This window comes from Periplaneta americana, chromosome 7, assembly GCF_040183065.1.
Source record: "Periplaneta americana isolate PAMFEO1 chromosome 7, P.americana_PAMFEO1_priV1, whole genome shotgun sequence".
Lineage (NCBI taxonomy): Eukaryota > Metazoa > Arthropoda > Insecta > Blattodea > Blattidae > Periplaneta > Periplaneta americana.
In genome coordinates, this window is record NC_091123.1 from 80,894,422 (window position 1) to 80,910,474 (window position 16,053).

General features: G+C 35.1%; 1 protein-coding gene across 1 annotated transcript in view; it reads right to left on the bottom strand.

The window, feature by feature from the left end:
* LOC138703225 (uncharacterized) overlaps positions 1-16,053 on the bottom strand; it is a 1,345,654-nt gene that overhangs the window by 313,136 nt on the left and 1,016,465 nt on the right. The window contains exon 4 of the mRNA XM_069830937.1: positions 15,209-15,332. Coding sequence (XP_069687038.1) covers positions 15,209-15,284 — 76 coding nt within the window. The 5' untranslated portion in view covers positions 15,285-15,332. The remainder of the gene's footprint in view (positions 1-15,208; positions 15,333-16,053) is intronic.

Sequence of the window (16,053 nt, forward strand, 5' to 3'; positions counted from 1 at the left end):
TTTAGGCACATCAAGGTATCATACTCATTTCTTTCACTGAAATTTTTAGTTATACACTAAAATACGCACAAAAAAGTATGTTTAAACATTAAAAAAGAATACTATATTATATTTATAAACAGAGCTGCACAAATTTAATATATTGAAACTAATGAAATAATGATTATTGATATCAAGATTACTCATTTTAAGTTATTGAAATTCAGTTCCATGCTCAGACTTTATTATAATTATCTGCACAGTACACCACCAGAATTTTTTCTAAATTCTCCACAGTTAACTTTTGCCTTTTGTCACTGAGAATCATTTTGAAAGCAGAAAAACTTCTTTCAACCGAAACTGATGTGAGAGGCGCAAATTTTAAATTAGGTACAATAGAAACATCAATACTTACTGGAACATTTACACTTTCCCCCGATATCACTCTTGATACTTTTTCCAACAATGAAAATCCTACATTCTTATTTAATACGTTGTCCCACTTATTTTTAACTTTTTTCCCAGTTTCGCCCAAAGCAGAATGTATGTTCACTTGAGCTTCCTTTACTATTGCTATTTGGCTACAAAGAGATTGTTTTTCACGTTCTAATTGTTCAATGCTTGCAGGTATGAAAGAAAAGTTTGATGTTATGTAGGCAATATCGTTTTTCACTCGTGAGTCATTCAGACAATCTTTCGCTGCTTTCACACACGCTGCACTATCAGTTTCAGGTAATTTATCAATAACTGTGACCACTTCTTTAAAATACTTAGAATAATACACCACTGACTGAATCCAGGTTCCCCATCGTGTAACAACCGGCTGAGGTGGGAGTGGGATATCTGGAAAGTTCTCTCTGAATATTGAAATCCTGGATGGGGCTTTACAAAAACATTTTTTTGTGTTAGAAATAAACGAATTGACAAGAGGAAATTCATTCCGGATTGTTTCAGAAACCCTGTGAAGGCCATGTGCTAGACAGGTTACATGCGTGAGGTTAGGATAAAATGTTTTAAGAAGTGGAGCTGCAGCAACCATGTATGAGGCAGCATCAGTACAAAACAGAACTTTAGAATCGTCTATATTTCCTGAGTATAAAGATTGTAGGCCTTTATTTACAAAATAAGCAATGGCTTGGCTATTCACTTTCGAAAGTTCCTTAACACATACGAGGTGTGGAATCGAAGGTCCATCAGGACTAAGTTTTCCTACTACCATATTTGCTATATACCTATTCATAGGATCTGAGGTTTCATCCACAGAGACCCATATGTAAGAATCACCTATATCCTCCCGAATGGAAGCTAAAGTTTCATTGTATATTCTAAGTAATTTTTTCTTAGGGTCGACTCAGATGGGATATTTTGTTTGCAGTATTTTTGTAAAAACTCTCTTAAAACCGGATTTTCAATTGCATTCCAGGGAATGTTAGCAGCAACAAACGCTCTGGTTAAATCAGCATAGAAATTGCTGCTGAGATTGGATGAAGTAGGCTGTGTTAGTAAAGTTTGTTGCAGTTGACTTTTCTGCTGAGCTTTAGCCTTATGAGCCGCTCCTTGCACATGCTGCTTTAGGTGGCACTTCTTTTCTTGCGAAATCTAAAAATGTAAAGTAAATTGAATTAAAATAAAATCCTAATTGTTGTATTGCAGTATTTCTATCACAAAGTTAGTGGGTTCGAACAATCAAAATTTTAATGACCTGCAAATACTTTAACTATCGGAATTTAAAAGGTTAAAGTGTAGTGGTCTTAAAAAGAATTATACCTCAGGATAGCTCAGTCAATGTATAAATATTATAGGCCTACTCATTAAAATTAATAGAATTTATATATTTCAACTATTGTTACATACCTGTTTGCTACAAATCTTGCAGAATATTATTTTTCCATCATAAGTAAATTCTGAATATTCTGTTAGCCATTGCCGGATCAATGTAGATTTTGCACTTATATTTTTCGGCATTATCGCGTTAAACTTCACAGGAAAACGTCCTACCGCTCAAAACTTCTCAACACAAATAAGGTGAGGGAAAGAGCAACTGTTAACGAGCATTCAAATGAACCGTTGTTATTGAGATTCAATTGGACAAAAATACAAAGTTCCACTTATTGTTGCATTTCCTGGTAGTGTTAACACTAGGAGGGCCATTCTTTTAAATATTTTGTAACGGTTTACCCTACTAGTTCGCAGTTTTACGACTTTTCATAAACATTTCAAAAACACTCTTTCTCCAAAAATTGTGATTTTATGACACTCTGAAGGGCAGTACAGCTAATCGGTTTCAGACCGAAAACAGTCATTTTTATAGTATAGTATATCTCTGAATCGGTAGCAGCACATGTTGTGATTGTTGCCTGCTTCAAAACTAAGGTTGGTTCTTTGTCGGCATTTATGCCTCCAAACATGTTAAATTCGGTGAAATCTATTGCGAGTGTCGTGAGATTCAAAACATTTTGTTTCCTTTATCAATGGTTTCATGGCCGGTGTGAAGCAAACTTTCCACTTTTTAAATGCCTTAAATTTCGCAGTGAATGCATGTATAAATTATAAAAAGTAAGAGTAAAATGCGAAACTTTACAGTGAGTTAGGCATTTTTAGGCGAATATTAACACATTAGGCTCTAATAACCGTTTTAGGGCATTTTAGGGCACTATAAAACTCTTTGAATACCTTTCAATTTCCATGAAACACAAATATTAATAATTATTTTTACTTTTCTCCTAAAGAAACAAAATAGGCATTTGCCCTAGAATCCGATGTCTGTTTATAACATAAAGAGATGGAAATAGTGTGTTTATCACTTGGAGTTACTTTTAGCTTGAAATTTTATGAAATGTTTAATTTTATAGAAATGCTTTGGAAACAAATTTTATGTCATGTTGGTTACAAACAATTTTATTAATAATCTGTGTGTGTATATATATATATATATATATATATATATATATTGTTTTTGTACTTCACCTATATTCAATTGGTCTATTTCGTACCTCCACCTGACGATGATTTTTTAAAAATCGAAAATATTTGTGGATAAAATGATGTGAAACTTAAACACAGAAATTGTTTTCTATATTAATCGATAAGGTGCTGACTGAAACTAAAAACAATTCCTTATTATTAGACCGCGGGAGTGCGGGCCCTAATACAGCGATTGCAATTGACTATGCAGACGGGTATAGAGTATGACGTAAGTCTCTCTCGCCTTTCGCCGTACTATTCTGTGCATCGAACCCGAAACATTCAGAGTGTATTTAGTCTGTCATACTGAAGAGTTATGTATGTGAAAGGAGACATAATATTACAATGCCTGAAAAAATTCGCTCACGAAGTGCAATAGTAAATAATTTAGTGGAACAATTCGAACGCGATACATTTAGGCTATTCTAGAAGAAGAAAGTGTTGTATGTGTCGTGTGTAATTTCAGATTATTACGAACTAAGTAGTACTATTTTGAAAGACATTATAATAGTAAAGCACACAAGGAAAATGTTGAACGCAATTCAAACAAGAACCAATCGAGTTCAAATAGTCGGTCACAATTCAATATAGACTTATGTGACATGTTGGTACACACAAACGTTACATTCAGAACTTTGGACAATCCGCACTTTAGATCATTTCTGGAAAAAATACAGAAATCAATATATTCCAGAAGAAACAACAATACGTAAAGAATATTTACCAGTTTCGTACCAGAATGCGATTGCCAAAATTCGAGAAAGCGTGAACGATCAGAAAATATATGGGTTTCAGTTGATGAGTCTACAGACTTAGGTGGTAGATATCTGGAAAATGTGGTGGTCGTTATACTTTCCGAGACCTGTGTAGGAAAAAAAAATTGTGCTAACTTCAGAGAAATTGGAAAAGGTAAACCATGCAACTATTGTCCAATTTTTTTTATAAGGCTATGCGCCTTTTGTGGCCGGAAGGGATTAAATATGATAATGTATTTCTTTTCGTCATCGATGCAGCTCCATTGTATTAAGGCACCATGACAACTTAAAGAGCAGTGTACCAACATGGTGCATTTAACTTGTCTGGCGCATTGAGTTGCTGAAGCAATTCGTGTTTTATATAGCGATATGAACTGTTTTATAGCGTCTGTGAAAAAAAAAAAAAAAAAAAATTCGAAGCCCCTTAAAGAATATTAAAATTTCGAGATATTGCACCAGATATCCTCTTCCACCTTAACCCCCGTAGTTACAAGAAGGAACACCTGGCTTGAAGCTGCCTTATATTTTGCAGAACATTACAATATAAAGTCAAACTAGTTATACATGCATTAATTTGCAGTTAATTTTTATGTTCAGATATGTGTAGTAATATAGTACAAATATATATGTACAATACATGCATTAGATGGCGAAGATTCAGCTGCCGTTACAACAGCAAAATCCCTAATTTCAGAAAATATGCACCAAAATCTACAATTCATAAAGACCAATTACGGAAACTTGCCGCAAGTTATAACTCAACTGGAAACGTCCGGTCTACAAATGTCCGAGTGTATTAAATTAATTGAGAAAGTATCGGAAACAATCAACAGGGTACACCAAGGACTGTATCCTGATAAGGTGAATGACAAATTACGTAGTGTAATAAAAAGAATAATGTATATGCAGTGTTCAACAGTTCGGTGAAAAAAGGGACAAAAATGTCAATGTAAACCTTTTTACTTACTCTCCATTAAATTCATCCGATCTCGAAAGATTTTCGCAGTACAAACATATTCTAACTGAGGACCGTTTTAACAAAACTCAACAAACGCCATTTTTTTCGAATTGCGGGTTTTGACGGATTCTGGTCAATTGTAATGAGAGGAAAATGATGCAGTGCTCATAATATCACAAAACTCAACACTTTTCGTTGAATAGAGTGCCTCAATGTAGAGAGTTTTCACAAAACTCAAATCTCCAGTTCTTAAATTTTCACAAAACTCAACATATCCTCTAACTAAACATTTCATACCTTTATCCTGTTTCACAAGCTACAATATTTTACAAGAATGTAATACATTTGCATTTTGACAGCAGTGACATATTTCGGATCTCAAATTTTATATAATATTTTGTTGTTTCCTGCGTTAATTCAGTATAAATCTGGCTGCTGTTTTAAGTGCATGTATTGTGAGTAGTGATGAAAATTGGATAAGAACCCTGAGTATTCAAAATCAGTTCAAGCTACTGAAAGGGATAGAAAGAGTAGAACCAGAGTACGTTAATCTAAGAGTAAGAAATATACAGTTGCGCCTAAAAATAATCACATTCATCCTAACTAGACTGTAACCCTTGAGAACAGGGAAAAAAGAAAACGCGCTGCACGTTCTTTTTGCTTAAATGATCTAATTAACATTCGAGACAATTTATACAGAAATAGCACAAAAGTTGAACAGGATAATTTTTTGCAAAGATATATGAGGCGTGTAGTTGCAAAATCACTTTTTTTCGAAATGAGTTAATGTTATATTTCATATCTTCATATGATTCTACAACTGCTACAACACTGTTATGCCCCAAAGCCAGATACATCACATGGATATGTATGATGAGAGAATAGTTTGGTTGCAAATCCTTTATTCCTTGCAAACGTTTTTCCTTCATACTGAAAAATAATGTTTTAGTGATGTATCTGATTTTGCAAGTAAACGCCTCATATGAAAGTTGATCTATCTAACGGCGTAGAAGGACTTCAAAAAGCTAGAAAGAGTTATGTCTATTTCATATTTCGTAAGAGGTGAAAATGGAGATGATTTCCCAGTAGGCCTATGTGCTGCTACGTTTAAAAAAAGTGGAAGGTATGTTATTACGACACTAAAAGATTATATAGGTAATTTAGAAAAAAATGTTTACTCACAGAAAAATCCAGAAATGTAACCCTTAGATTGTTTTCAGGTTCTTGTGGGTCTCAGAATAAAAATTGCATAATGATTGCTATGCTTATTAGTTATCTGGAAAGCTCTGAAGTTTTTAAAGAAATTAAACATTTCTTTCCTATCCTTGGAAAGGTATATGCCTCGGGACCATGTATTTCGATTGATAGAGAGAGAGATGAGAATACATGAATACATCACATTGCCATCAGAGTATTATGAAAATATGGCAATGTTTGGGGACATAGAAGTTTTGGAGAAAGACTGGCATACTTATGATTTAAAATCGATGACAAAAAATATTGTAAAAGCTAAATAATCCATCTTCTTCTTGGACGTGATGAAATCCGTTGATTGCACGCAGTAAACACGATGCCATCTGATTTCCTCCACCAGAGACACATGACATCATCTGAAGTATCTTGAATGTGGATCAATGAACCAATAGATATAATAATATATTTGGAATATAAAATAATGACATATCAAATAAATATAATATGAAATTATGTTGCCTGACCTTGCCTGTTTATTTGAAAGTGGGTTTTCTAGAATATGTTTACCACTTTCAGTTACATATGAGTTCCCACTCACACTTGTTTTGTGCATTAACTTCTTACGGGAAACTTTTATTTGTGTTTCGTCATTAAATGCAGCAGGTTCCTCTATCATTATTAGCAAAAAGTACGTCAAAAATACAACAAAACAGTCACTAGTCCGCCTTCCACTGAATAGAATCAGCTGCACATAGCTCCTTTAGAATTGCAAAGGGGTCTTGACATAAATCCTGTGTCATTTTTTTGGTCATTGTTGGAACTACTAGAAACTGGTTAAGAACATATCTCTTTTAGCTGTGCATTGGCGCTGGTTCATAGATTACTTAGGTGTACAAAACTCAGTTTTGAAAAATTTGTCACTTAGCTCCTTTGGGTTTGCAAGGCCTCATATATTCAAGTTCTACATGTATGCCATTGATGGTGCATTTCCTTTGTTCTCATTATCTTCTTTTTGTAGTAGGCTACGTGCCGGCACCGGTTTTCCTCTTCTCCCTTCCTCACCATGATCATCCTCACTCATTCCCTACAATACACTTACACATACACTCCATTAACTCTTCACAGGTACACATCATGCACAACGTGGCCCGCCGAAGTGGTGGGTAGGCATTAGACACACACAATATTCTTTTCTGATCCTGCATGGCTCCTAGTGATGTATTGGTAAATTAATCAGGGCCAAGAGTTTTATCACAATTATAATATATTCAAGTTCTACATGTATGTCATTGATGGTGCCGTGAATAATAATCAATTGGACTATACTGAACATATGTGCGAATTGATGGAAGCAGATATTAATGTTATGATATAAAGGAACGTAGTAACGAAAGTTTGAGTTTTGATAAAATTTATAATCAGTATTTCTTTTGTAGGTTATACATTGAGGGGTCGACTCGAATAAGGGGAGAACCCGCTTTTATAAGAAAATTTAGTTTTTTTTTTCTCGTCTCGAGAATGTTGTGTCATACATAATTGCAATAACTTTGGCAATAGCTTAGCCCACTGGAATTTAAATTTTCACCATAAATTCTCAGACTGTTGTGACAATACCTAATTTTCCTATTCCAAGATTTGTGACTTATTCTTCTCTCTGACTGGACTCCTCAATTTATATTGTACTATATTATTTTGTAAAATGTACTCATCTGAAGAATTTAATTATTAGAAACCTCTTATTTTACATTGATATTAAATAGTACATTATGCAACGAGCCTATAATGATAGTAATTAAGAAGCGAGTATGGATATTTATGAAACGAGCGCAAGTGAATTTCATAATTTTCATACGAGCTTCTTAATTACCTTTATAGGCGAGTTTCATACGACTTTTTATGCTCGACCATATTTCTAACTTGAACTTATTCAGATGAATACATTTTATTTGTATCTGACAAGATCGGAAGTGACCTTGTTCTAGGTCGTGAATTGTGAGATGTGCGCAGACGCGAAAGTATTGATTTTTTCCGAGGAACAATAATGTCATTGACCTTGATGTAATCCCGTTAAACGCCTTGATTATTGAATTCGACATTGAAAAACGAGATGACAAATTGAATTTATTTGAATATTATTTACAATTAACGCTAATTATTATAGTAACAGAACATAACCTTCTGCGACAGTATTGGATTTCCAGCCTCCGTGACTTTTCGCTAATTCTCTTTCGATTGCATATCCGAGAATAATCGATACTTTCAGTTTTATAACGGTACAAAGCTGACTTGTCATTGGCTGAACACCTGTAAGCTGAGTTGTCATTGGGTGAACACCTGTACTTTAATGAGTAGGTGTACTTTAATGACATGCATTAAAGGACTGCTACTAGGTGTATAATTACTACATTTCGGCATGGTCGAGCATAAAATATGTTTAAGGCACTGGTCTTGTGTAATATTTTAATTTGTTGCTGTCAAATTCCACATGATCCCAACTGGTCACTTTCTAAACTCACATGTTCCAAACGGAGCACTCTCAGAACACTCATGATCCAAAGGTCACTGTCAAAACTCGTATGATCCATAATTTAAAGTTAAATAACTTTTACTCCTGTATAAGTAAATACGGTTACAAATCTGAATAGTAGTTTTAATCATTGCTCTTTCATTTATTAACCTTTATTGTGAAGAAAATGGGCTCCAAGTATTACAAATATGTAAATCATTGATTAAAGCGATCTTACTAGTGTTAATTGTGTAAGCATTTGCGGCTTACAGCTGTTTCGGTGCTTCTTCACACCATACTCAGAGCCTACTAGAACTCGGCGTCATCTCGAACTTCGCTGCCTGTTGTGTGGGTGCGTTCGATTGTTGAAAAGTGTTGAAATGTGGTGTCAAATAATGTGTGTGTTCTGAAATTGATCTGTGTGTTGAGAATTTTATCAGGGTGTGTTTTAGTGTGTCTGTATATCTCATATTGTTCTAGTGTGTTGAGGTTTTGGTTTTTGGGTTGTATGTGTAGGATTTCCATGTCTGTATTTATGTTACTGTATGTGTGGTTAGCATTAGTTATGTGTTCGGCATATGTAGATGTATTGTGTCCTCTGGTTATTGCTTTAATGTGTTCTTTGTATCGAGTTTGGAATGATCTGCCTGTCTGTCCAATGTAGAAACTGTCGCAACTATTGCATGTGAGTTTCTACACGCCTGTGTGGTTGTATTTATTTGTTTGTGTGTTGAGATGTCTTTGTAGTGTCTTTTCTATTCTGTATGGTATGTTGTATTTCTGTTTTCTGAATGAGGATGCGATCTTGTTTGTTTTTGTTTTCGTATGTTAGTGTGATGTATTTCTTGTGTTCTTGTGTTTGTGTTGTGTTTTGTGTTTGTTAAGTTTTTGTTCTGTCTTCCTTATGACGTTGTCTATTATGTTTGGGTTGTAACCATTTTCTTGTTGATTGTATTCACTTCTTCATTGTAGTGTTGCTAGTTCATGGGTATGTTGAGTAATCTGTGTACCATTGTCCTGAATGCAGCATGTTTGTGTTGTGTGGGGTGATTAGATGTGTTGTGTATGTGTGTGGTGGTGGTTGGATTTCTGGTTCAACATGGGTTACAAATATGTTTTCCCTCATTTGTGAAAAGTTTCATTTTTGGTACAAGTGAGTTATGACTCTAACCGACTCAAGTACTTAGCAACTGTCGTAATTACCAGTATATAACAATGTAAAACAAAAGAAAATATGCGATGTAATCAATGCATGTAATGTTACTTCGGTAATGGGGCATGCAGCTGAATCATAAAAAAAAGGCTGTTTAATCCGTCAGAAACATTATTTTGTGTCCTGTAGAGACATCCTCCGTTTTAATCAAGATTTTAGTCCAGGTGGCCAGTAATAGGGATATCCTGAACTAGCACCAACAGATAGCGCACGTGTAGTTTGAGGGATGCGCTTTGCGTGTGCATTTGTTTTTCGGTATATAAACATTGAGGATGTACGTAGTGTATTAGTATATTAAATATTCTTAAAAACAACTAAAAATGGCAAATTTTTGTTATGCAAATCTAGTCTTTCAGGTGAAGCTCCCTGTAAAGCAGATTTGAATAATTTCAAGGGAAAAATTGTTCGGGTGGAGTTCCCGGGTAGCTCAGTGGTAGAGCGCTGGTACGTTCAACCAGAGGTCCCGGGATCGATACCCGGCCCCGGAACAATTTTTCCCTTGAAATTATTCAAATTTTTGTTATGTTTCTATCTGTAAAAACCAGGGAAAGCTTTTTGTCTTCAATCAGGTCCCTAAATATTCTGAATATATGCTTTAAACCTTAAGAATATAAGTAATTAAATTGCGCCTTGAATGTGCTAGCTATTAAATAAAAGTAACTACTTCAAGTAAGGAATTGTTGACTACAGTTTCATTTTGGAAGAGGAAAAAGAAAAATTAATAAAAACATATGCAACCTCGACAGCGAGCTATGTTAGCTTAGATTATATTATGCAGTAGTTGTAGGAGTCTCCGAAGTTTACGCCTGCAATAAACTCTCGATAAACTGGGATGTTTATTATCCAGGACGATTCGTAGTGAAATCCATTTCGTGAATTATGTTTTTAATGTACTGTACCCTAATTATTAAAACCATGTTTTAACTTCAAATTTTGAAAATCATCCTACATAGTAGTATTCAAAACTGCATGTCCTTAACCTACAAAACGCACTAGTCATGATACTACTGCGATCATATTATATCATCCTATTAAAAATTGCATTTGATCTTTCTGCAACTACAGAAAAAAATACAAGGAATTCAATCTCGATAGTCCCTTCTCTATGAAAAAACACATTGGTGGCTGCATATCCTGTTTTTAGCGTACGGTTCTTAAATACTAATGATTAAAGATGATACTCATCTTCGACATAGTTCCTATTTTTTTATTCGTGCACCTCGTTCTCAGAGTTCCCGTTTAGATTCACGAACATTCAATTTATTCGTATCTATATTCTGCATACTGCAGATTTCCCCACCCATCTCGGGGAATCGCTCAGCATTATACAAGTTTACGTTATTATTTATTGTAAATTGAATTAAATTATGAGGTAAGAAAATAATGAATTATATTAATTTATACTAGGTTATACAAAATAATTGTAAATATAATTCTGACACGCACAGAAAATCAACAAGCGAGAAAACGTAATCAGCTGGAGCATATGACATAACATACCCCTACAACACGTTGCGCCGCATAGAACGCTCCTGCCATCTAGCGGTAAAACTTCGCATAAGATATCCTATGGTCAACGTTATTCTGTGTCGTAAACTTACGGTATCTGATCTCTTGTTTTACTTTCCTTCCGAAGGGAGTCAAGCTCAGAAATTATTTTACCGTCTCTTAAAAATCTAGCATTCGCTTCAAGGTCTGTACTATGAACTTCAGATTCATTGGCAAGCATGGTGGCCACTAGACAACACAGTCTGGAATTGTCGTCATTATTAATTGCTGTTATACATGTGGCAGTTTAACCTAGCATTAACTTAGGCTACGTTGGACCTCAAAGCATCATCTTCTATGCCACGTCAGGACGCAATTATAGTGAGAGGCATTAAATCCTTAATCCAAACAGAGTACGTCAGCTAAAACAATACAAACTGCAGTAAAAGGCACGAAATTCCTGAGTCAACAGGATTATTAATCCCACTTTATTTGATAAATCAAGTGGCGTACAACGCTGTTTGCACTGCTTAGAGAGAAAATATTGTGATGATAAAAATAAAATTCGAGATTTCAACGCAAATATAGGTTTCCGGCATATGTTACTAAAAAGTAGTTTTTGGAATGTGTTTTGTGCATAGCTTTATTCCTATTTGGCATTTTTTGCAAGCTACAAATAGAATTCCTTAATACACTATAGCCTACAGGATGAACCGTAAGTAATGTAATTAATTTCAAGGGGTTATTCTTTGAGATACTAAAAAAAAGTTTCATCAATTTTGCTCCTTTTTGATACCTTTTAGAGATAAAATTTTCATTATATGAAATATTTCATAGCGTATTTTGGGAAAGCTATTTATTTAATTTCCAATATGCTCAGACAATTTAAGAGAGCACTGTATTATGGCAATGAATGAAAGACATAATTTTAGTTTTATCCTTTACATGTGCAGAAATCTGAACCGAACAAATGTAAGTTTTCATTTTGAAAAGGAATTTTAAAATGTTACATTTTTCGGATCAAAAATCTGCATATTTAAAGGACAGAACTAAAATTCTTTCAATAATTCATTATCTTAATACACTGCTCTCTTAAATTGACTCAGCATATTGGAAATGAAATCAATTGCTTTTCCAAAACACGCTATGAAACATATATATTTTGATGTACCGAAGTACATATGATATTTCCACGCAGATATTCTGCGTCATCACATGATGACGCAGAATATCTGCGTGGAAATATCATATGTACTTCGGTACATCAAAATATATATGATATGCGTAATAAATCACTTTGTGATTTAAAGACGGCGCCCATACCGTCGGATCCCGGCCAAACAGTCACTCATCTGAGTGCACCTCAACACATGTATGGACTTCGGTCCTGCGTTCATAGACATCTATGACGTAGTGCAGAGGGCGGCCACTAGAGGGAACCCAAGAGATGGAGCTTAATCTGAGACGATTCTAAACGGCGTCGGGATTGTATCCGGCGTGGCTTAGTGGATAAAGCGTCAGCACGTAGAGCTGAAAACCCGGGTTCAAATCCCGGCGCCGGAGAGAATTTTTCTCCGTTCCATCTCTCTTTCATCACGCTATGAAACGTTTTATATAAAACAATTTTTATCTCGGAAAGCAAGCAAAAACGAGCAAAATTGTATTAAACTTTTTTGTTTGAAATATCATAAGGAATAACCCCTAAAATTAATGATTTTACTTAAGGTTCATCCTATATATTACCTAATGTGCTTTGTATAATTTGATGTGATATCCGAAATTCTACAAATTATAGAAGCTGATGCGTTTAAAAATGCAACTGACAAGAACGATGTGGACACGTGACTTCTGGGCAATACACTGAAGGGGACAACTATGGTTCATAATAGTGGTGGAATATTATAAACCATGTATAATACTCTTGAAGCTAAGAAAGCACACATCTACGAAGAAGAAATTTAAATTATGGTTTATTTAACGACGCTAGCAACAGGACACTTAAATGCCATCGACCTGGGCTGGGATCGAATCCGCAACCTCGAGCACAGAAGCCAGCGCTATACCGACTACGCTACCCATGCCGACTTTACGAAGAAACACCTGAGATAATTCTCTTCACTGGATTTACCTTTATCCAGGACGATAATATAAAATGCAGATAATATACATAGGCTCCTTCATGGACTATTACAGAAAAGTGTATTTACAATTAAAACCTGTATACGAGTATGCTATGCAATTTATTTTGAATTAGAAATTGGCAGCAACTATTAGTAAAACGACATTAAGAGTTGAACAACGATCGAGAAAGCAAGACTAACAGCGCCCGCAAAGCCGAAAACCCGCACGACAAGATTGACTACATCGCGTCGTTGACGTAAAGACTGCTTGTGTGCATTTCAAGACTTCAGAAATTGTCGAGTCTCGAACGTCAAGCAGCCTTGAATCGTCACAGTTGTTTATACTCACAGACTAGACTGAACTTTTAGCTGTTTTGGCAACTGTTATATGAATAAACAATCAAATAGCCTATTTGAAACACCATCTTTACCTTTCGGTGTATAATAAACTGTTCCCCAATCTTTATATAATTATTAGGTCCTTATTAAATGGCTAGGATTTTTCTTTTCGTATGTTTGAGATAAAGTGTGCAATCTCAAGTAAAAACAATATTAAGGCTTTATTTAGCGTTATGTTTCATGTTTCTCAGAAATGCAGATTCATTTGAGAATTTTTTTTTCTATTTACATAACCTTAGGTAATATCTGATAATAGAACCAAAACATTTTGATAACTATGATACTGTTTTGTTTTGTCTTTTTGTCTCAATTAAACAATTCTAATGTTATTTATTTCTATTATGAATGTTATTCAAAGTTACGAAATATTTCTACGCCGACCAAATGCTATTTCGAGAATGATGAGCGAGACTCGAAGTGCACGAGAGTTACGAGACGAGACTCGAAAGACAAATGCAACGAACACAGCGAGCGAGAGCGGCATTAGTTTTGTTCATCTCTAAAGGACACACTATACTACACGGTATTCATAAACAATGGTGGTGGGATTTCAAACCATGTATCAGGTTATGTCAGAACAATGTTTTTTTTACACAATTTAATAGTGATTATAACGACTACATTTTCCTACAGGATGGAGCTCCCACTCATTTCCATGAAGATGTGAGACTCCACCTCAATCGTGTTCTACTACAGTACCACAGCGCTGGATTTTACGCGCTACAGATGCGAACAACCATCTCCTCCAACAGTGTGATTTATTCTTGTGGGGTTACGTGAAAGACAGAGTTTACGTACCGCAAATGCCTCGATCTGTGAGGGATCTACAGGGACAGATCACTCGTGCTGTGAAGACTATTACACCAGACGTGTTCAATCGCGTATGGCAGGAATATGATACCGCTTAGATATGTGCCGAGTGACCAGAGGTGTGCACATTGACTGATGTACACAAAATTTGGACAATTATTCTTACAATTGAAGCTTGTCACTAATTTATAAATTAAGAAATACAGAAAATACAATAGTTTGAAACCTCATCATTATTTTGTGAACATGTTGTATTATATCTATCTTATTACATTTTGTTATCCTGCTTATTTTATAGTAGTTAAGGTTCAGAATTTGAGTTGGAAGAAAGAGATTTTTATCGTCTAATACAGGGACGGGAAACAGCTACTCTCAGACAGCTTAGCTTCTCCCACTACAGTTGCTATTGTACGTAGATACTCATGCTGACTGCTCTGTTTACAATACAAGTTTCCCACTCCTGTTCTAATATGTCGCATTGTGGAAAGGAGGATTTTTATTATTAGTGCTCTTTGACTTTGTTTATTTTCACTGAGATGAGAAAATAAAGTTAACTCTTTTCTTTTCCAAAATATGTGAACTGAATATATATAATGTTTCTCCACCCAGAAAACCAACAGGGACTTGGGGACTGCTAAAAGCCTGCTATTCACAGTCCCTTCAGTTTGTTTTATAGCGAAGACCGTTAGTGCTCAAATTGTATTTGCAAGTCAAACATTTTCCGGCATCCCCTCGCAGACGTGAAATGGAATCTGATAGTGTGGTTCCGGAAGAGTGTGCTCAAATACGAACATTCTATTGGTGAACTACGTAGCTACTCACCTTGGTAATATATGGACGCGACCGCGGGAGCTGCCGACAATATCACAGGTAACAGAGTTACCAATAGCAACCTCATTCCCGAACCGGAAGCAGCAATCCTTTCACTGTACCGGCATCACTTGACCTGTAACAAAAATACCATTCTCCGTGTAAGGGGAAGTTTTATCATACCGTAAAGAAATATTTTTCATGAGTTTGTTTTATACAAATACACATTTTTATATTCAACACATCGATTGTTTTAGCGACACATTATCTTTGTCACGATTTCTCAGAAACTTTTGGATGGATGCTTTATACAGAGTGTTCAAAAATGATGGTAAAATTTATAGACGAGAAGTAAAAACGATGAGAAACAAAAACTTTCCAGTAAACATGGGTCCGCAAATTAACCCTTTACGAGTGCTGGTTGAGACTCGCTAAATATGAAGTATTAATTCCAATAAAAACAGTGGCAATTTTATTTAATTTATCAATCACGAGACAGTAAAATTCATAATTTTGGCTTAAAAACTACAGCAATGTGATTGAACATAAACAAAAAGAAAAAACTTTCTATTTGAACAACAGCAAAATTTGCAGATAAACAAAGTACAGTACACTATAAACATGTTAACTGAAGAGTTTTATAGCAGGTTTTCAAAATACTGACCAAGCATTTGAATGCATTTTTCTAGTTTTCCACGCAAAAATAAAAAAATGCTAGTCATTCTTCATTTGCTGGAAGGCATCTACAATCCGATGCTGCAATTCTTCAGGTGCGATGATGTCTGGTGTGTAAACTTGGTTTTTGCCTAACCCCATACACAAAAGTCCAAGATTTAAATCCGTTGATCTGGATAAAA